Source organism: Nicotiana sylvestris, chromosome 3 (genome assembly GCF_000393655.2).
Source record: "Nicotiana sylvestris chromosome 3, ASM39365v2, whole genome shotgun sequence".
In the NCBI taxonomy this organism is placed as follows: domain Eukaryota; kingdom Viridiplantae; phylum Streptophyta; class Magnoliopsida; order Solanales; family Solanaceae; genus Nicotiana; species Nicotiana sylvestris.
This window is the reverse complement of record NC_091059.1, coordinates 200,432,439-200,456,205: the sequence shown is the minus strand read 5'-3', so window position 1 is coordinate 200,456,205 and position 23,767 is coordinate 200,432,439. Positions and strand designations below refer to the sequence as shown.

Here is a 23,767-nt window from a genome sequence, read left to right as displayed (position 1 = left end):
CCTCCTTGCATGTTTTCCAAGAAGACAAGCTTCACACAATTGATTGGGATGGTTAATTGATGGTATCCTATGCACCATATTCTTTTCTCCCATTGATTTGAGCGCTTCAAAATTTAAGTTCTCAAATCGCATGTGCCAACACCATGATTCATCTTGCACATTATCCTTCAAACACTTTGCATCAATTGTTTTAAGATTCAGAGAAAACAATCTATTCTTTGCCATATGCACTTTAGCAATTAGAATTCCACTTGAATCTCTAAGACAAAGATGCATATTTTTCATGTGTATGTCATATTTCTTTTCAAGAAGTTGGCCCAAACTTAAAATATTACTTTTTAATTTTGGCACATAATAAACATCTTGAATTAACTTGTGACTACCATCTTTACAAGAGATTAGAATCGTACATATCCCTTCGATTTGAACCTTTGAGGTATCTCCAAAGGACACATTACCTCTCACTGTTTTATTGATCTCCACAAACTTCTCTTTGCATCCACACATATGATTGCTTGCTCCATTGTCCAAATACCACGAGCTGCAATCATCTTTGTCTTCTTCCTTGAGTGTCATCAACAACGTTGACTCATTTTCTCCGTTCTTGTCGTCAACAAGGTTAGCCTTTTCTTCAACAATGCTACGACATTCCCAAGAGTAGTGGCCAAATTTATAACAATTATAACATTCAATTTTTAATTTGTCATACCTTTGTCCATTATTTTCTTGGTAGTATCCACGTCCTCTTCCTCCTCTCTGTCCACGACCACGACCTCTGAATGTTTGGTGGATTTTAACTTCATTGTTGAAGTTGTTACCATTACTTCTTCCTCTTCCATGACCTCCTCGACCTCGGCCTCATCCTCTCCGTTTCCTCGATAGCTTGTTTCACCTCCATAATCCTTGAAGGATGGCTGAGTTTTAAGAAGTTGCTCCAATGGCACTTCTTGTCTCCTTTTGATCTTTTCTTCGTGGGCCTGTAAAGAACCTTCCAATTGCTCCACCATCATTTGAGTCTAAATCTTTAGACTCCTCAATAGCACACACCACAAAATCAAATTTAGGTGTTAAAGTGCGAAGGATCTTTTCTACCACACGGACATCTTCTATGTCCTACCCATATCTTCTTAGTTGATTTACAACAGCCTTCACTTTTGAAAAATAATCCGAGATGCATTCGGATTCTTTCATTTTTAAAACTTCAAAATCAGCCCTTAGAGTTTGAAGTTTTACCTTTTTCACCTTGTCAACTCCTTGAAGAGAATTTTGTAAAATCTCCCAAGCTTCCTTTGAGGTGGTAGCATCTGCCACCTTCTCAAACATGGCATCATCCAAACATTGGTGGATGAGCGTGAGGGCTTATTGATCCTTCTTCCTTGTCTTTGCCAAGACCTCTTTTTCATTTTGGGGCAGAGCTTCCTCATTATCGGGTTTTGCATACCCTCTGTCTACGATTTCCCATACATCCTGAGAGCCAAGGATGGCTTTCATACGTAGACACCATTTCTCATAATTATCTTTTGTCAGACGGGGGTACTGAAAAGATAGCGGACCATTATTTGTCATGGCTCTGATACCACGTTGTTGGGATAAAATAAATAATTCCGCCCAGGAATAATATCCACAGCAAATAATAATAACACAAGAGAGTAATAATGACACCAAATATTTTAGCGGGATAAAATACAATATCCGAGTGTAGCAATATTACCACTATAATATTACAACTCAGTAGTATCAAGAGACTACTACTACTTTGAAAGAAATAACACTCTTTATATAAAATACCTCACTACAATATTACTACTACTCACTAGTTATCTCATAGACAACAATCTGTGGATTACTCTCTCTAACTTTTATTGTTTCTCTCTTATTTTGGTGTGTTTAAAGGAGAAATGAAGCCTGCTATTTATAGGAATATTTTCACCAACCAAACCAATTTGATTGGTTAATCAATGTGCAAATTTTACCAGCCCAATCTTGAAAAATCTGAAGTTTTTTTCTTCCATGCATCACTCCTCTTCCTTTTATTCAATGTAGTAGGTGAGTCAATCACTCCTCTTTCTTTTTCTTTTATTCAATGTTGTAGGTATGGACTCCACATAGAATAGTTAGAGTCTATTGGTTACATTGCTTCTTTGCACTCCATGAAATAAGATTAGAACCCAAAAACTGCAAACCTTGTGGTGGACAGTCAACTATCAGGACAACCAGACCCATCAACATCTGAATAAGCAACAATCAGGTGGATGCGGAGGTACGTAAGAACAGTCCAAATGTGATGGTACTCTAAAATACGCTTAACTTAATGAAAATGAGTAGTATGCGGAGCATGCATAAATTAAAAAATAATTTTAACAGCATAGTCTATATCTGGATGAGCCATAGTCAAATATTGAAGAGTGCCAACCATACTCCAATATTCACTAAGATGTGAAATTAACTCACCATCTATAATAGAAAGAGAGTGGGTGAAGTAATAGTAGTGCGAGTCGGCGTGCATGTATGCATATGAAATTTAAGAAGCAAATCAAAAATATGATTTTGTTGTGACAAATGAAGACCATTAGAAGAACGAACTGCTTGAATACCAAGAATAATAAAGATTACCTAAGTCTTTCATTGCAATTGCCTAGAGAGACGACTAATTGATCAAGAGGATAAGAATGGTTGCCAATAAGAATGATGTCATCAGCATAAAGTAATAAAATAAGAATATCAGACAAAAAATGGCGAACAAACATGGAACCATCTAATTTGCTGCAAAAAAACATGATTTAGGAGAAATGAATTAAACGATAAACCAATCATGTGGTGCCTGCTTCAAACCATAATGCGCTTTAGTTAGTTTGCAAACATGTTGAGGATAGTTAGGATGAGTAAAACCTGGGGGTTTCATAAAACTTCCTCATTAGGAACACCATGCAAAAAAGCTTTACTGATATCAAATTGACGAATAGTCCAAGAAAAGATAACAGTAAGGAGAGTACAATACGAACAGTGGCAGCGTGGGCAACAGACTAAAAGTTTTATGATAATCAAGGCCAGATTGTTGATGAAATCCCCGTCCAACAAGTCGTGCCTTGTATCGTACAACTAATCCATCTGGGTTATATTTATTATGATAAACCCATTTACAATTGACTAAGTTCAAGTGAGGTTGAAAAAGAATAAGAACCCGAGTATTATTTGATAAAAGTGCATTAATATCATTTGCCATGGCCTGCTGCCACTTTGAACTTTTCACTGCCTAAGAGTAACAAGAAGGTTCAATTTCTTGAACAGGAGTGTTCAAAGAAAATATTTGTTTTTGGTTTAGAAATACCAGACCTAGAGTGAGTTTGTATTGAATGAGCAGAGATACTGAAGTAGGAGGGGAAGAAGTGCTAGTTGGCAGTGAGCAAGGTGGAGACGAGGAGAGAACACTAGAGCAATACCCAGCACAAGGATCTATGATGGACACATGATCAGTGGATTTTAATGTAGAGCACGGGGAGAAATACTTGAGGGAGGTGGAGAAGACGACTTAGAAGAGACCCACTAGAGCTAAAGTGGGCATATATCTGCAAAGGAGATAAAGGTGCAGTAACTACAAGAATATCAATATTGCAATTTATAGTAACATAAAAAACAGCATCAACCCAAAATTGAGATGGTAAGTGTTAGGGCCTGACTTTTTGTCATCGGGCGTGGCACGGCTGTGGCAAGGATTTGGGCGTGATGGCCTTGTCATTGGCCTATGTGCGGGCAAAACGATCATGCGGAAGACGGACAAGACATTGTCATTGAGGGCTGTTGTAGGCAAGTATGGGCCAAGACCTTGGGACAGGCAAGGTGCGCTTGGCAAAGGCTTGACAAAGCTGTGTGGGCAATGTTAGGGCGGCATGGCACGGCATGCGCGCCAAAGTCAGGGGCATGGCACTTTGGGTTGTGGCAGCTAAGTTCGGGCTAAGCTAAGACAAGACGGAAATGCGGGATGATGGAAAAGGCTTTCAATAGCTAAGGCAAAGCTATGTGAAGGAAAATACAAGCAATGGCACGAGGGAAATGAAGGTTGACATGAGCAAGGCAGATTTGGGCCAAGACAGTGTGCGGGCGGCAGCGGCGTCGGGCATGTGCGGCAAAATCACAGGCAGCGGATGCGGGCAAGGCATTGGCGCGGAAGCAATGTCAAGATGTGCCAAGGCTGGGCGCAATGCCAGCCTTGGGCACGAATCAGCTGGCCAAGTGAAGAATGGCACATGCAATGCACATGGAAAGTAGTTGGCGGTTACCTTGTCATAACCTCTTTGTCCCATGATCTGATCATGCTTGTATAATGTCCCCATTTCGTGTATAATGTGTCCTAAGTAGTTGGGGATGTCAACTACATGTTAGGAGCAGAATTAGTCTTAGTCCGACAAGTGGCAAAAGCTGTAGACAACAAGTGTCATGTGCTGCCAAGTCTAAGGGCTGCCTATATTCTATAAATAGGGCCTTTGTGATTTAGGCAAAGTAGGGAGTGAATGTGGGGAATTTCGTGAGAAATTCTAAGTGGGAAACAAGAGTGAAACGTGAGGGTTTCAGTTGTTTCAAAAAGGGGCTAAGGTTTGGCATGGGCAGATCTTAGTGTTGACAAGAACGACTTGTGTTCTTTGTCATAGTGGGCTGTGAGCGGACTGTGTTCATAGCAAAGTGAGGGTCCTTTGTATATTTTCCACATTAATGCAAAGGTTGGGATTTTCCCGTATATGTGTGTGTTCTTATTGAATTGCTGTCTAAATCTCGTTTAGGCCAAAGGTGCGCGAAAATTGGCTAAGTATTTGGGAAAGGCTGAGTCAAGTGTACGACTTGACTGCCGCGCGGGTGTGAGTTTTGACTGACTAAAATCACCCCCGTGACAGTAGGCCACTATCCTACCATCGAAAGTTGATAGGGCAGAAATTTGAATGATGCGTCGCCGGCACGATGGCCGTGCGATCCGTCGAGTTATCATGAATCATCGCAGCAACGGGCAAAGCCCGCGTCGACCTTTTATCTAATAAATGCATCCCTTCCAGAAGTCGGGGTTTGTTGCACGTATTAGCTCTAGAATTACTACGGTTATCCGAGTAGTAGATACCATCAAACAAACTATAACTGATTTAATGAGCCATTCGCAGTTTCACAGTCTGAATTTGTTCATACTTACTGTTACGCAACGCCTTCCTGATGATCTTTGGAAGGGCAACGTAAGGCTAAGCAACCGATGTCAGTGCGGTTGCTGTCCGCCAATGAGGTCCTCGCCGCACGCTAGACTAGATTGTCAGTGCCGTGCGGGAAAACCAATGTCGTGGGCAATTGCGGAAGCTTGAGAGAGAGAATTGAGTTTTGAATGATGATGATGATTTTATTGCTGAATGAAAATGATGATTACAATGATGCGGTGTCGAGGGGGAGAGACACCAGAAAATGCTTGCTTGAAAATGTTTGATTGTTTGGTCCCCCTTAATAATGCTTAAAAAAAATAAACCAACATTACAAGACTAGTCCTAATAAAGCTGTAGAAGCACACTGAAATGAAAATGATGAAAACTAGTCTATGATTACAATGAAAAGGACTTGCTAGCAAACAGACTATATGTTAAAACTGAGGCTAAAGCTGAATCTTGCGTTTAGACACGAAGCAAAATAAAGAACTTTGAATCAGGAAACCAGGTAATTGCAATTTCCAGTCATCAGTCAGCAATTTGGTCTCAGAAAACTTTGAAGTAATTACATAATGTAAAAAAAATGACACACCTTTTCAAATGCATCATATGACTTGCGAGCATGGCAGGTACCCTCGCGGAAGTTTCCACAAGTTCCTTGTGGCACTCCGTAACTAGCAAACTGTATTTTTGAGATTTTCTTCCCATCTGGACAACACAAGTGAGCTTTCGGATGCATATTATTTGATTTCCCAGAGCCCACCGTTCGCCAGTTTTTTAGAGTTGGCTGCCCATCAACAATATCAGCACAAACTCTGGCAGTTGCTCTTCTAACCAAAGAAATTCTGGTTGGAACACCACCCCATTCTTCAAAAACTACCAACAGATTTCCACTTGGTTTCAGCCATGATCTTGGGACATGATACCTAAAAATCATCAGTTTCACAATTCATTTGCTTTCAGACAACAAGCTCAAGTTCTCTTCAGATTGCACCTTGAAGAAGTAGGCTAATTTTCTCTATGGTCAATCTTGTTAGCTTTTAAAAGCATGTTTGATTCTAGTGAATATGACGCATAAATGCATCCCCTCAATTAACAAAGTAGGAAAATCAGTGCAGTCCATAATCCAACCCAAAATTTGCTGGAAATAATATAAATCCCTTACCATCTTTGAGAAGGCTGTCCACAGTTTGTCTGACATTTCTTTTCAGTGTACTCTCCAGCATAATTGCATTCCCCACAGTGGCCCTTTGCTATGTATCCAGGCCAGTGGCGGCCTACACCTTCACCGTTTACCCATATTTGACCTTTTCCCATACTTACCATGTCTAACGCTACTGGATCATTTCCTTCAGGTGCATAAAATGTAGCCTGGAAAATCTTTGGTATATTAACTGTGCTATTTTATTCAAGTCGTAAAACTGACAAACCATGTCCGATGGTGTACATTTAATGTGATCAAAAATTGTATCATAATGTTGACATTTACATAAGGAATTTACCTTGTACCAAGTGAGGGGCTGCCTTTGAGCCAAAAGTGAACCTTCAACCCATTCAACAGAGGAACCTCCACTTGAGGTATGAAAACTTAATGATTCACCTTTTAGACCAACCTGCAGATAAAAAACCATAGATGTTTTACACCTCCATTCTCTTGGTTTCTCCTACATTCTAATAGCTTGGAATGTACAGATGGGAGTGGATCCTAGTATCTACAGTTGTCTATTCAAAGAAACATAAACGCGAAATTTCTTGTTATCTTGGAAGACACTGGCTTATAGATTTGGACAAAACACTTGGTAGAAAAGAGGGAGAGTTATTAGGGAAAAAACCTTGTAAGACCATCTTTGTATTGTCAAGTCTCTTGTCCCATCATTGAGACCACTCAATGTAACTGGCCCAAGAACTCCAGTATTCCATGACTCAAAGTGCAAACCAACATTCTGAAATGCATTTACTAGCATAAATACCATGAAGGTTTAAATTTTCCTTTTAAAGAGAACAGCGAAACAGGAAGTAGAACTAACCGGGAGACCAACAGCAACACTGAGCAAAGAAATCTTGTTAATACCGGCTCTTAGTTTCACATTGCCACTATATGTCAGTTTTGGATTATCTAATCCCCCATAAACAGTTCCTACCACAAGGTAAAGCCAAATAGAAGCGAAATGGAGACAAGAACGGACAATTAGACGTATTTATCAATCCCTATTCCCAAATAGAGTGCAGGTCTCACTACCTGATAGTTGGCCATTGATGAAGACATGCATAGCATGGCCAGCAGACATAACAGTGAGAAAAGGGTCCTTTCCATTCTTTAGAAATCCTTCATCAGACCCTACGTTTACACTGTGGCAAGTAACCAAAAGATTATAAAAAATATTGAATCTACCAACTAAACATAAAAATCTTTTGAAAGAAGCAAGGAGATGAAGGTACCCACTCTGTCATGTACCACAGATAGTCTGAGGAATCTCTGGTAATATTTATCTGCTCCAGTAGTCCATTGGCTGAAAGCGTGTCGCTTTCTTCAGCAGATGGAGTTTCTTCGCTGTATGACTGCCAAGATAAACTGCCAACTACAGGTGCCATCATCATCTGTGAGCTTTGGGAGCTAATCTGCAGCAGTTTGCAAGAAGATAATAGAAACTCTGCTCCTGAACATTTTTATGTATTTTAACAAATGTTTTATATTTTTTTAAGAAAATTTTAGTATATCTTATCAGAATGACATCTTTCCAGATTAACAACGAAAATCAGAACTAGTAAAGATAGATTCAGTAAGAGTTTCTCTCATTACCCTAGCGGTGTTGTAAACAGCAGTTTTGCAATCAGGAAGAATGCTGATGGACCATGGAGGCAGGTCATACTGCGTAGTCTGAAAGGTGACTTTAACTGAATATTTAGTGTCATAGTTGGATAGGAACGCAGCACAATCCCCGGATTTTGATCTAAAGACATGAGCCTATTGTTGGATATAAAAATGTAAATCATTGTTAGATGAAAATTAAGATCATAATTCGACTAGAAGGCTAAAGATTCTATATTAGAATGACCTCTTGATTCTTTCCAAGCCAATTGACTGTGGGATATGAGGAAAGTAAAGCTGGTTCAGATAGCTTGATAGCTTGATGCAAATCCCTCAAGTGCCCATACTTTGGTTCATTCAACAGCCCTATTACATCATAGAATAAATCACCTTTCCATTATTTTACTTTTGATGTGCAAATGTGTGTAAATTTGAGAAAACACAGTTATATGACTTGCTTTATTTTCCATACCATATTCATTTAGCGGAGCATCGTAATCATAGCTAGTGGCAATGAAAAGTGCTGAAGTTGTCCGACCAAAATTTGTTCCCCCATGGTACTGCATATACATGGAAAAAAGATATTTTAATTAAAAAAATGCTCATCTTTTATAAGATCCTCTAGTTAACAATTTCACTTAAACAAAAACAAAACTAACCATGTAGTAATTGAAGAATGAGCCATTGTTCTGAATAAACCTTGCAACTGAAAAAGCCAAATCTTCAGCTGGTCTACGAGGAACTGGACCACCGAATTTCGTATACCTGAACAAGTAGAATAGAAAGTTAATTGACATTAAACTAATGATAAGGAAGGTGGCTGAGGTAGTATGGGCTGTTGGGAAGACTAACAACTCTAAACCAAGAGCATTGCATCACTTGTTTTCTGTCTGCAGCTGAAAGGAATACTCGTAGTCGTAGGTTCAGATCTCATAGAAGAGAAGGCTGTCAACTAGTTAGAGAGAACATTGTGCAACTTCACCTCTATGGGCAAAAGTACTATAGATACATGGCAAAGGCATCTGGAATATTTGAATAGTTATCCTGTATAGGAGTAGTTTGTTGAAAGTTTTGTTTCCTTTTGAGAACTGCCTCATGAGTCAAATTGTACATATTTCCATACATGGTTAAATAAAAAAATTCAGTTTAACCAAAAACAAAATATTTTTAAACTCTTGGAAATTACCAGGCAGTCCAGACTTCTGTCCACATTTTAGGTTTGTAGGGCTTATTAGGACGGAAATCTTCGCAGTAGAAGCCATTGCAAGTATCAATCTGCAGCAGAATCAACAACTGTAAGTTCTGGGGAGAAATGACCAAAAAATCTTTACACAAGTCTTAGGAATTCTAGGTTTTTGTTTCAGAAATTGAGAATTGCTTACCACAGGATCAGGGGCATCCTCTTGCTTACACATGATCCATGGGACTCCAATCTCTAAACCCACAGCCATTGCAGCTGCCCATTTTGTATAAGCTTTACCAGGACTTCCAACTTCCCACTCAATTGGTCCATACTCATTTTCTATCTGCACTACTAATTTTCAAATTATGGGACTACAGATAATTAGAAACTAAAGACAAGAAATGAGCATATTTTCAAACCTGTGCCAAAATAATTGGTCCACCTTGAGGTTCAAACAAATTTTCTGACTTCATCATGTTGACAATTTTCTCTACAAATCCTTGCATAGCCAACTGCAACATAGTCAACAATTATCCCATTTGGAGTAACTGAGGAAGAAATCCAAAGTCATAAATCAAACCTTAAAAGGGTGATTGTCTGCTCTAAACTCCATACCAGGTACATATTTTAACCAAACAGGAAATCCCCTGCATAAAATAAAGATTATAAAACCAGAGAAAACTGGAAAAATAAAGTCCATTTGCTTTTATTTGAATTACCCAAAATTCCATTCTCCACAAATGTAAGGCCCAATGCGGAGATTAACATAGAGGCCTGCTTGTTGTACCAATTTGATAAATTTAACCAGATCATACCTCCCCTCAAATTTAAACTGAAAACAGAAGGAAAAAGTCAATTTATCTTTTTCTTGATATTAATAGCATGACGAATATTTAAGCATTACTTTTCCAGGAGAGGGTTCATGCGCATTCCAGAAGACATAAGTCTCTATAATATCCAAGCCTCCATCTTTAGCCTTTTGAATAAGACCAGGCCACATCTGCAAAAATGACAACCTTCAGAAAAATTCTCACAGCCACATAGCGTTAAAGTAAACATAAATTACAGCAAAAAGAAGACGACCATTTGTCAGAAACCATTCTCAAATCACAAAACATTAAAGGAACAAAATTTACAATAAAACAAGGTATATCCATTTGTCAAAAAGGCCATGAAAAAATATGAAAACGTTACAACTGAATTTTTGCATAATTACCTCGGGAGTGCTTCTTGGGTAATGAATTGAACCAGAAATAAGAATCCTTCTTTTCCCATTGATGATTATAGCTCGGTCATCATATGAAACAGTGGCCCTAACAGAGGAGCAAAACAATGAAAAGAAAAAGAAAAACAAAGACAGCAACAGTAACACATGGACACTCTGCATTTTCCAAATTCAACCCCTGTACCAAAATGAATTTCTCAATAGAAAAATCCGTCCTTTTTACGTTCAGTAACTTGGCGTGATTGTCTTCAACATAGAGGTAAAAATTAGAAGAAAAAAAACATAAGTTGGCTAACTGGCTAAGGAATGGCACAACCTACAATGAGAGAAAGAGGAGGAAAAAAGAAGAAGAAAAGAATCACTCTTCTGTATGTATGGTCTTATACAAGAATATTTTGATACTGAGCTATGTGTAACTGTTAAATGTACATAGGTTTTGAAGGTGTTTGTGTTAGGAGGGAAGCGAGGAAGGGAAGCTTCAGCTGCTTTATAAATTACTGCTCCGTCTGTTCCAATTTATATTAATCTGTTTGATGAACTCAGAGTTTGAAAAAAAATAGGTACTTTTGGAATTTGTTATCTTAAACAATTCATAAAGGGATCCATAGTATTTGTGTGGTTATAAGAGCTTCTCATTAAGGATGGAATTGGAAGTTTAAGTTAAATTGTTTCCAAATTTAGAAATGGATAATTATTTTTGGAACGGACCAAAAAGGAAATAGACAGAACTATTAAAAGTTTGAAAATGAGGCCCACCTTACTAAAATGGGGATCACAGTTTGTTTATTTATTTGATATAGAAACTTCCTTCAATAATAAAATATTCTAGCAATGATATACTCCTAATAAGATAGCCACAGCTTTTACAAATAAAACAGAAAAAGAAAAGAAAAAATTTGATGTAAAATAGTTTTTCCTTAGAAAGAAAAGTAGTTATATACTATATAATAAGGTGAAATATTAGTTAGAAAATTTTGAGATTGAAGTTGAAGCATCATATATGTTTCTACCAACAAGAGGTATATTTATTCCCCCTTTAAAAAATTTCCATTTATATTATGTATACTGATAGCATATAATTTATACACTATGCGGTTAAATTGACTACAATAATATGTACTCCCTCTGTTTCATATTAGATGAGGTAGTTTGATTCGTCACGGAGTTTAAGAAAAAAGAAGAATTTTTGAAATTTGTGGTCTTAAAAGTTTAAGGGGTAAAAAGTTTGTGGGGCCATGACATTTGTGTGGTTATAAAAGCTTTTCATTAAGAGTAAATGAGTAAAATGAAAGAGTTTAAAGTTGAATTATTTCCAAATTTATGAATGTGTTATTGGTTTTGGAACAGACTAAAAAGTAAAATACCTCATCTAATATGAAATAGAGGGAGTAACTACTTTATATAAAAGCATGATCCTATAACTAAGAAATAGAGTAGATAATATGTTATATAAGTTAAATTACTCAAATAATATAAAAATATTTACCCGTATATAATATAAAATCTTAATTAAAAAGTTAATACTAATAAATTTTCTCAATGTCTAACAACGCCTTGGGACGCAAAGGAGACGTACAAGTGGCAACAGAGACACTCTTCAGTCTTCCACCCATGTGGCATAGCTTTGAGCTTTACGAAATTTATTATAATATGCTCTTAATTACTAGAAAAGAAGATTTGCCTAGTAGGATGCTCTCGTGTATGAAACCATTTGTATTTAGTCTAAAAATTAATCATAGTTTTGTCGTTGTAAGCTACAATTTTCTTTTACTTTTAAATAGCTAAAAAATTCATGCAAATAATTAAGGAAAAATAGAAAGAGATGAAGGCCTTAACATGATTTTTATTACACAATATAATTTCAAGTTTTCTCAACTATAGTTTCCCTCTGATTTACTTGTAATGTAATTTACGACCATACGAGGTCGAATTATTTTATTCAGTATTTAGGAGCATGAGAAACATATTAGTCTATGACTTTTGATAAATAAGGATAAAAATTCAGTACATAAAGGATGGAGAAAGATTCATGCCCTATTAATTAGGTGCGAAGGAATTGGTACTGATATTGCAGGGACAGAATTCGTCACCTTAATCTGTGCAGAACGTATATGAAGATATTGGTCACGTGTTAGTAAACTATATTTGTAAAATAATTCTGAAAATATAAATGAACATAAACAGAAATGAACATAAACAGAAGTGAACAACAAAATAACAGAAAACCAATTCGAGCCCACTAAATTCACAGTGTTTCCTTAAGGAATTTAATCTCCTTCTAGTACCCAAGGTTATGGATTATTTTCTCCCAGGATAGAACGAATTACACACTGGTGTAGTGGTACTTCAAACCCCTGTGTTTCAGTGAACACAAAGTTCGATAGCAAATCACACTTACTATTGCTTTGTTTGATGCTAAAAGTATGCAGAAGAAGGAGGAGAAACTCAAAAAATCATAGTGAAATTCTGAGCAGAATAGTGTTGTATTTATAGCTAAAGTTGTGCTAAAATCTGAAGAGGTGCAACTCTTCAGAATGTCTGTTTCTGCAAAATGGCCACAGCATGAATGTCATTACATAAATGGCTATTTACTCAACAATAAAGAGGGAAAATTGAAGAGGGTAGTTAATTTTCTGTTACCAAAATAGAAAAACGGATTGAATTTAATATTAATATTTTGTTATTAAAATAAATATTTAATAACATTTCTGTTAATATTTTACTATTAACAAATAAATTTAGTCCAAAAAGTTAATCAATCAATCGATAAGTTGACCAAATCTGAATCCGAATCTGAAGCCGGAGTCGAGCGAGCGACGACGACGACAGCCGAGGCTTGCCTTCTTCTCAACTTTTTAAGAGCTAGAAGAATAGCAATTGCTTATATACCAATAAAAAACCTCTTCCTCTTTCAATATGGTACAATGTCCATTTACCAAGGGGGAAAACTTAAAATTTCACTCAAAAATTTTATTTTCCTCCATTTACCATTCACCCTATTTTAAGTATTTAATATATTAATTAAATACATAAAAACCTAACAATCCCCCACATGAATGGGGAATGGCTATATCACGGAAGTATGTATGAAAAACTATGTGATTCGCAAATAAGGATTAATTGCATCTGGATAAGTAGGTTTCCCTTTGAACTTTCCGTAGTGAACTTATATCGGATATACTCGATCAATCGGTAGATTTGATATCTTCGAACCGTCGAACTTTGGTGTATACCTAGACAACCACAAGTCACATAACCAACCCTTAACCGTCTTTGGTTCTCATTGTTGTGTTCGTTTCAGCCATGAACACTGCCTGGTTTTATAAGTGCGTAGAGAACTGGACTTACAAAGTTCTCCTTGAAGCGGCTAACACTTCACACTTACATAGGTGATTCCTAAACGTGTCATCCCGTAGATACACTATTTGATATAGCCCGTATCAGAATTAGAAGTCATTAAAAAGCCTTAATGTTTTATCCTTGGTACTGAACAATGTCTCATTACGAGAATGGACCAAAGGTTTAGTTGACAATGTTGAACCATCATTAATGACTTTGTTTGATCTCCTTGAACCTAGATCTTGGGATCTCCAGTCTTCTAGGTAGAGTTACCGCCACTATGACTTGTTCTCGGCCACAGTCCCATTCCCCTTGATGACTTCTCAACTACCTCTCTAGTTAGGCCTTTTGTAAGTGGATCCGACACATTATTACTTGACTTTACATAGTCAATCGTGATAATTCCTCTAAAGAGTAATTATCTAACGGTTTTATGTCTTCATCGTATATGACGAGCTTTGCCGTTACACATAATGCTCCCAGCCCTTCCAATTGTCGTTTGACTATCGCAATGTATGCATATTGGTGCCAACGGTTTGGGCCAAAATGGAATATCTTCCAAGAAATTTCAGAGTCATTCAGCTTCTTCACCGGCTTTATCCAAGGCTATGAACTCAGCCTCCATTGTAGAGCAGGCAATACAAATTTGTTTGGATGACTTCCAAGATACCACTCCTCCACCAATAGTGAATACATCATATCCATTTGTGGACTTAAAATCAGTTGAACCGGTGATCCAATTTGCATCACAGTATCCCTCTGTCACTGCAGGATATTTACTGTAGTGCAAAGCAAAGCCGTGGGTATGTTCTAAATATCCCAAAACTCGTTTCATTGCCATCCAATGAGATTGGCCTGGATTGCTCGTATATCGACTCAATTTACTTATAACACAAGCTATATCTGGTCGTGTACAATTCATGGTATACATTAAGTAACCCAATACACGAGCATAATCCAATTGTGATATGCTTTGGCCTTTGTTCTTTGCTAATGCAAGATTCACGTCAATTGGAGTCTTTGCAACTTTAAAGCCCAAGTGCTTGAATTTTTCAAGTACTGTCTTAATATAATGAGATTGTGACAATGCCAGACCTTGAGAAGTCTTATGGATCTTAATTCCCAGGATTAAATCAGCAACTCCCAACTCTTTCATATCAAACTTGCTAGTTAGCATACGCTTAGTAGCATTTATGTTGGCAATGTCATTACTCATTATGAGCATATCATCCACATATAAGCAAACAATGACTATGTGATTTGGAACATTTTTAAGTTACACACATTTATCACATTCATTTATCTTAAATCCATTTGACAACATTGTTTGGTCAAATTTCGCATGCTATTGTTTGGGTGCTTGTTTTAATCCGTAAAGGGACTTAAAAAGTCTACAGACCTTCTTTTCTTTACCTGGAACCACAAACCCTTTAGGTTGTTCCATGTATATTTCTTCATCCAACTCTTCATTTAAGAAGGTCGTCTTTATATCTATTTGATGAAATTCAAGACCATAAACTGCAAATAACGCTACTAACGTTCGTATGGACGTAATTCTTGTAACTGCAGAGTATGTATGAAAATAGTCAAGACCTTCTCATTCTCTATATCCTTTGACCACAAGTCTTGCCTTATTTTTGTCAATAGTGCCATCATCTTTCATTTTCCTCTTAAAGATACACTTAGAACCCAACAGTTTATTTCTAGGAGGAATATCAACCAATTCCCATTTATGGTTATTCAATATGGGTTCTATTTCACTATTGACTGCCTCTTTCCATAATAATGATTCTGAAGAATACATAGCTTCTTTAAATATTTGAGGTTCATTTTTCAATAAGAAAGTTACAAAATCTGGTCCAAATGAAGTTGACATTCTTTGACGTTTACTACGTCTTGGATCCTCCTGGTTAAGTGTACTTTCTTTTGTTTCTTCCCAATGCCATTTAGATCTTTCACCAATCGACTCTACGGATACATATTTTCAAAGAAATCAATATTATCTGATTCTATAACCGTATTATTATGAATGTCAGGATTTTCTGATTTATGAACCAGAAATCGATATGCTTTACTATTAGTTGCATATCCTATGAAAATACTACAACGGTTTTCGGTCCTATTTTTACCCTTTTAGATTTAGGAACTTGCACTTTTGCCAAACACCCCCACACTTTAAAATAATTCAAGTTGGGCTTCCTTCCTTTTCCATTTTTCATATGAAATGGATTGTGTTTTGCTATGTGGTACTCGATTTAGTATTCGGCTAGCCGTAAGAACAGCTTCCCCTCACAAGTTCTGTGGCAAACCAGAACTTATCAATAATGTGTTCATCATCTCCTTTAATGAACGATTATTTATTTCTGCAATCCCGTTGGATTGGGGCATGTAAGGGGCCGTTGTTTGATGAATAATTTCACATTCTAAACATATGTGTTCAAAAGGAGATTCATATTCACCACCCCAATCACTTCTTATCATTTTGATTTTCTTGTTAAGTTGCGTTTCAACTTCTTTTTTGTATTGCTTGAATGCGTCTATTGCGTCATCTTTACTATTAAGTAAGTAAACATAGCAATATCGAGTACTATCATCAATAAAAGTTATGAAACACTTCTTTCCACCGCGAGATGGTATTGACTTCATGTCACAAATATGTGTGTGAATTAAGTCTAAAGGATTTGAATTCCTTTTAACTAACTTATAAGGATGCTTAACATACTTAGATTCCACACATACTTGACATTTTGATTTGTCACATTCAAACTTAGGCAATACTTCCAAATTAATCATTTTCCGCAAGGTTTTATAATTAACATGACCAAAACGTATATGCCATAAGTCATTTGACTCAAGTAAGTAAGACGAAGCTGAAATTTTATTATTATTTTCAACAACCATTACATTCAGCTTGAAAAGGCCCTCAGCGAGGTAACCTTTTCCTACAAACATTTCATTGTTACTTATTACAACCTTATTGGAAACAAAAACACATTTAAACTAAATTCTTCTTAATCTCGGAACATGAAGGACGTTGTTCAAAGTCACCACTTTGCCAGAAGTCATTTTGAGAAATATCTTCCCACATCCTTCAATCTTGGCATTTGCAGCATTTCCATAGAAAATCATCTCATCGAATCCAACAGGAGCATAAGTAGCAAAAGCTTCTTTAACAGCACAAACATGGCGAGTAGCTCCAGAATCAATCCATCACTCTGTAGGATTGACCACCAAGTTGCATTCGGAAAGCATGATACATAAGTCATCAACATCATCATGCTTTTCAACCATGTTTGGTTGACCCTTCTTCTTGTCTTTTTTTGGAGCACGACATTCCGTAGATTTGTGTCCGGTTTTTCCACAGTTATAGCAGCTTCCACTGAATCGCTTCTTGCTTGGGTTGTATTTTGGTCCAGAAGCCTTCATCCTCTTTTTGTTCTCTTTAACAATATTTTCTACCATTATTGTTGAGTTTCTACGGCCTCTCTTTTCAGCAGCTTTGTTGTCCTCTTCGATTCTCAACCGAACAATGAGATCTTCAAGGGACATCTCCTTGCATTTGTGTTTCAAGTAGTTTTTGAAGTCCTTCCACAAAGGAGGCAACTTCTCAATCATCGCTGCTACTTGGAATGCTTCATTGATGACAAAACCTTCAATGAAATTTCTGTTAGTAAAAATACTAAGATTACTACTTTCAACATCAATATTAATTTGATTTATACCTTCAGCCAGGAGATCGTGAATAATCACTTGAAATTCCTGGACTTGGGGTAATAATAGACTTGTTATCTAGCATTTTGTAGTCCAAAAACTTTACAGCAACAATCTTTTTCAACGCGACATCTTTGGTTTTGTATTTCTTTTCGAGCGTAATCCACAGTTCTTTTGACGTTTACACGCCACTGTAGACGTTATACAAAGCATCCTCCAGCCCGCTTAGAATATAATTCTTGCACAAAAAATCTGAATGCTTCCATGCCTTAATCACGAGAAAGCATTCCGTTTCTGGAGTTTCATCAGACAACACAGGAACATCTTCCTTGATGAACTTCTGGAGATTTAGAGTAGTCAATAGAAGAACATCCTTTGCTGCCACTGCTTGAAATCAATGGAAAATTTTTCGGTTTCTCCATCGTTGCCAGTGTTGTTCAGCTCGTTGAGGCATTAGCAGTCACCATCGGAACAACTTGGTTTCCGTTATCATTAGTCATTTCTGTAAAAGAATGACAAATTAATCTCCAATAGAGTACAAAATCACTAAGGTTTTACTCTCCAGAAACAATGAGTACAAATACAGAAAATAGTTAAATTCCTTAAGCTTGTTAGTAAACTGTATTTGTAAAATAATTCTGAAAATATAAATGAACATAAACAGAAATGAACATAAACAGAAGTGAACAACGAAATAACATAAAATCAATTCGAACCCACTGAATTCACCGTGTTTCCTTAAGGAATTTAATCCCATCCTAGAACTCAAGGTTATGGATTATTTCCTCTTAGGATAGAATAAATTACACACTGGTGTAGTGGTACTTCAAACCCCAGTGTTTCAGCGAACATAAAGTTCGGTAGCAAATCAAACTTACTATTGCTTTGTTTGATGCTAAAAGTATGCAGAAGAAGGAGGAGAAACTCAGAAAGTCATAGTGAAATTCTGAGCAGAATAGTGTTGTATTTATAGCCAAAGTTGGGCTGAAATCTGAAGAGGTGCAACTCTTCAGAATGGTTGTTTCTGCAAAACGGCACATAAATGTCATTATATAAATGGCTATTTACTCAACAATAAAGAGGGAAAATTGAAGAGGGTCATTAAATTTCTATTACCAAAATAGGAAAACGGATTGGATTTAATATTAATATTTAATAATAATATTCTGTTATTAAAATAAATATTTAATAACATTTCTGTTAATATTTTACTATTAACAAATAAATTTGGTCAAAAAAGTTAATCAATCAATCAATTATTTGACCAAATCCAAATCCGAATCCGAATCCGAAGCCGAAACCGAGCCAAGCCAGCGACGACGATGACGACAGCGTGAGGCTTGCCTTCTTCTCAATTCTTTAAGAGCTAGAAGAAGAGCAATTGCTTATATACCCATAAAAACCTCTTCTTCTTCCAATATGAGACAATGTCCATTTACCAAGGGGGGAACTTAAAATTTCACTCAAAAATTTTATTTCCCTCCATTTACCATTCACCATCTTTTAAGTATTTAATATATTAATTAAATACATAAAAGAACCCAACAATCCCCCACATGAATAGGGAATAGCTATATCACGGAAGTATGTATGAAAAACTATGTGATTCGCAAGTAAGGATTAATTGCATCTGGATAAGTAGGTTTCCTTTTGAACTTTCCGTAGTGAACTTATGTCGGATATACTCGATCAATCAGTAGATTTGATATCTTTGAACCGTCGAACTTTGGTGTATACCTAGATAACCACAAGTCACACAACCAACCCTTAACTGTCCTTGGTTCTCATTGTTGTGTTCGTTTCAGCCATGAACACCGCCTGGTTTCATAAGTGCATAGAGAACTGGCCTTACAAAGTTCTTCTTGAAGCGGCTAACACTCACACTTATATAGGTGATTCCTAAACCTGTCATCCCGTAGATACACTATTTGATATAGCCCGTATCAAAATTAGAAATCATTAAAAAGCCTTAATGCTTTATCCTTGGTACTGAACATTGTCTCATCACGAGAATGGACCAAACGTTTAGTTGACAATGTTGAACCATCATTAATAACTTTGTTTGATCTCCTTGAACTAGATCTTGGGATATCCAGTCTTCTAGGTAGAGTTACCGCCACTATGACTTGTTCTCGGCCACAGTCTCATTCCCCTTGATGACTTCTCAACTACCTCTCTAGTTAGGCTTTTTGTAAGTGGATCCAACATATTATTACTTGACTTTACATAGTCAATCGTGATAATTCCTCTAGAGAGTAATTGTCTAACAGTTTTATGTCTTTGTCATATATGACGAGATTTACCGTTATACATAACGCTCCCAGCCCTTCCAATTGCCGCTTGACTATCGCAATGTATGCATATTGGTGCCAATGGTTTGGGCCAAAATGGAATATCTTCCAAGAAATTTCGGAGCCATTCAGCTTCTTCACCGGCTTTATCCAAGGCAATGAACTCAACCTCCATTGTAGAGCGAGCAATATAAGTTTGTTTGGATGACTTCCAAGATACCGCTCCTCCACCAATAGTGAATACATATCCACTTGTGGACTTAGAATCAGTTGAACCAGTGATCCAATTTGCATCACAGTATCCCTCTGTCACTGCAGGATATTTACTGTAGTGTAAAGCAAAGCCCTGGGTATGTTCTAAATATCCCAAAACTCGTTTCATTGCCATCCAATGAGATTGGCCTGGATTGCTCGTATATCGACTCAATTTACTTATAACACAAGCTATATCTGGTCGTGTACAATTCATGGTGTACATCAAGCAACCCAATACACCAGAATAATCCAATTGTGATATGCTTTGGCCTTTGTTCTTTGCTAATGGAAGATTCACGTCAATTGGAGTCTTTGCAACTTTAAAGCCCAAGTGCTTGAATTTTTCAAGTATTGTCTTAATATAATAAGATTGTGACAATGCCAGACCTTGAGAAGTCTTATGGATCTTAATTCCCAGAATTAAATCAGCTACTCCCAAGTCTTTCATATCAAACTTGCTAGTTAGCATACACTTAGTAGCATTTATGTTGGCAATGTCATTACTCAATATGAGCATATCATCCACATATAAGCAAACAATGACTATGTGATTTGGAACATTTTTAATGTACACACATTTATCATATTCATTTATCTTAAATCCATTTGACAACACTGTTTGGTCAAATTTTGCATTCCATTGTTTGGGTGATTGTTTTAATCCGTAAAGGGACTTAACAAGTCTACAGACATTCTTTTCTTTACCTGGAACCATAAACCCTTCAGGTTGTTCCATGTAGATTTCTTCCTCCAACTCTCCATTTAATAAGGCCGTCTTTACATCCATTTGATGAATTTCAAGACCATAAACTACATTTAATGCTACTAACGTTCGTATGGACGTAATTCTTGTAACTGGAGAGTATGTATCAAAATAGTCAAGACTTTCTCGTTGTCTATACCCTTTGACCACAAGTCTTGCCTTATATTTGTCAATAGTGCCATCATCTTTCATTTTCCTCTTAAAGATCCATTTAGAACCCAACAGTTTATTTCCAAGAGGAAGATCAACCAATTCCCATATATGGTTGTTCAGTATGGATTCTATTTCACTATTGACTACCTCTTTTCATAACAATGATTCCGAAGAATACATAGCTTCTTTAAATGTTTGAGGCTCGTTTTCCAATAAGAAAGTTACAAAATATGGTCCATATGAAGTAGACGTTCTTTGACGTTTACTACATCTTGGATCCTCCTGGTTAAGTGTACTTTCTTTTGTTTCTTCCCGAGGTCGTTTAGATCCTTCACCAATCGACTCACATTCCTCTTTATATGGATATATATTTTCAAAGAACTCAGCATTATCTGATTCTATAACTGTATTATTATGAATGTCAGGATTTTCTGATTTATGAACCAGAAATCAATATGCTTTACTGTTAGTCGCATATCCTATGAAAACACAATCAACGATTTTCGGTCCTACTTTTACCCTTTTTGATTTAGGAACTTGCACTTTTGTCAAACACCCCCACACTTTAAAATAATTCAAGTTGAGCTTCCTTCCTTTCCATTTATCTTATGGAATGGATTGTGTTTTGCTATGGGGTACTCGATTTAGTATTCGGCTAGCCGTAAGAATGGCTTCCCCCCAAGTTCTGTGGAAAACCAGAACTTATCAATAATGCGTTCATCATCTCCTTTAATGAACGATTCTTTCTTTCTGCAATCCCATTGGATTGGGGCGTGCAAGGGGCCGTTGTTTGATGAATAATTCCATATTCTAAACATATTTGTTCAAAAGGAGATTCATATTCACCACCCCTATCACTTCTTATCATTTTGATTTTCTTGTTAAGTTGCCTTTCAACTTCATTTTTGTTTTGCTTGAATGCGTCTATTGCATCATCTTTACTATTAAGTAAGTAAACATAGCAATATCGAGTACTATCGTCAATAAAAGTTATGAAATACTTCTTTCCACCGTGAGATGGTATTGACTTCATGCCACAAATATCTGTGTGAATTAAGTCTAAAGGATTTGAATTCCTTTCAACTAACTTATAAGGATGATTCACATACTTAGATTCCACACATACTTGACATTTTGATTTGTCACATTCAAACTTAGGCAATACTTCCAAGTTAATCATTTTCCGCAAGGTTTTACAATTAACATGACCCAAACGTATATGCAATAATTCATTTCACTCAAGTAAGTAAGACGAAACTGAAATTTTATTATTATTTTCAACAACCATTACATTCAGCTTGAAAGGTCTCTCAGTGAGGTAACCTTTTTCCTTCAAACATTTCATTCTTACTTATTACAACCTTATCGGAAACAAAAACACATTTAAAACCATTCTTAACAAGAAGTCTAGTAGAGACTAAATTCTTCCTAATCTCGGGAACATGAAGGACGTTGTTCAAAGTCACCACTTTGTCGGAAGTCATTTTGAGAAATATCTTCCCACATTCTTCAATCTTGGCCTTTGCAGCATTTCCCATATAAATTATCTCATCGGGTCCAACAGGAGCATAAATAGCAAAAGTTCTTTAATAGTACAAACATAGCGAGTGGCTCCAGAATCAATCCACCACTCTTTAGGATTGCCCATCAAGTTGAATTCGGAAAGCATGGCACATAAGTCATCAACATCCTCATGCTTTTCAACCATGTTTGCGTGATCCTTCTTCTTGTCTTTTTTCGGAGCACGACACTCTGTAGATTTATGTCTGATTTTTCCATAGTTGTAGCAGTTTCCACTGAACCGCTTCTTGCTTGGGTTGTATTTCGGTCCAGAAGCCTTCTTCCTCTTTTTGTTCTCTTTAACAATATTTGCTCCCATTATTGTTGAGTTTCTACGGCCTCTCTTTTCAGTAGTTTTGTTGTCCTCTTCGATTCTCAACCGAACAATGAGATCATCAAGGGACATCTCCTTGCGTTTGTGTTTCAAGTAATTTTTGAAGTCCTTCCACAAAGGAGGCAACTTCTCAATCATCGCTTCTACTTGGAATGCTTTATTGATGACAAGACCTTCAATGAAATTTCTGTTAGTAAAAATACTAAGATTACTACTTTCAATATCACTATTAATAATTTATTCCTTCAGCAAGGAGATCGTGAATAATCACTTGTAGTTCCTGGACTTGGATAATAACAGACTTGCTATCTACCATTATGTAGTCCAAAAACTTTGCAGCAACAAACTTTTTCAACCCGGCATCTTCGGTTTTGTATTTCTTTTCAAGCGCAATCCACAGTTCTCTTTCCACGCCACTGTAGACGTTATACAAATCATCCTCCAGCCCTTTTAGAATATAATTCTTGCACAAAAAATCTGAATGCTTCCATGCCTTAATCACGAGAAAGCATACAGTTTCTGGAGTTTCATCGGACAACACATAAACATTTTCCTTGATGAACTTTTGGAGACTTAGAGTAGTCAAATAGAAGAACATCTTTTGTTGCCAACGCTTGAAATCAGTCCCGAAAATGTATTCGGGTTTCTCCGTCGGTGCCAATGTTGCCCGTGTTGTTCGGCTCGTTGAGGCATTGGCAGTCACTATCGAAACAACTTGGTTTCCGTTATCATTAGTCATTTCTGTAAAAGAATGACACAAACGTTAAAATCACGTAGATTTTAATCTCCAATAGAGTACAAAATCACAAAGGTTTTACTCTCCAGAAACAGTGAGTACAAATACAGAAAATAGTAATTCCTTAAGCTTTTTAGTAAACTATATTTGTAAAATAATTCTGAAAATATAAATGAACATAAACAGAAATGAACATAAACAGAAGTGAACAACGAAATAACAGAAAACCAATTCGAG

The 23,767-nt window shown here is 36.7% G+C and overlaps 2 protein-coding genes across 2 annotated transcripts; both read right to left on the bottom strand.

Annotated features, from left to right (window-relative positions):
* Positions 1–1,359: 1,359 nt before the first annotated feature.
* Positions 1,360–10,857, bottom strand: LOC104210466 (beta-galactosidase-like). The gene is made up of 19 exons (XM_070170456.1): positions 10,380–10,857; positions 10,068–10,163; positions 9,883–9,995; positions 9,744–9,810; positions 9,583–9,675; positions 9,363–9,506; positions 9,167–9,255; positions 8,640–8,745; positions 8,453–8,540; positions 8,228–8,346; positions 7,972–8,136; positions 7,615–7,790; positions 7,411–7,520; positions 7,199–7,308; positions 7,004–7,114; positions 6,674–6,784; positions 6,337–6,542; positions 5,764–6,097; positions 1,360–1,536 (listed from the first exon to the last, which is right to left on the bottom strand). Exons 1-19 carry the CDS (start codon positions 10,548–10,550, stop codon positions 1,360–1,362), a joined length of 2,586 nt encoding a protein of 861 aa, XP_070026557.1. The 5' UTR covers positions 10,551–10,857.
* An 11,586-nt stretch (positions 10,858–22,443) lies between these two features.
* LOC138888568 (uncharacterized) lies at positions 22,444–23,533 on the bottom strand. Its single transcript, XM_070170455.1, has 2 exons — positions 23,097–23,533; positions 22,444–22,981 (listed from the first exon to the last, which is right to left on the bottom strand). Exons 1-2 carry the CDS (start codon positions 23,531–23,533, stop codon positions 22,444–22,446), a joined length of 975 nt encoding a protein of 324 aa, XP_070026556.1.
* Positions 23,534–23,767: the final 234 nt, after the last annotated feature.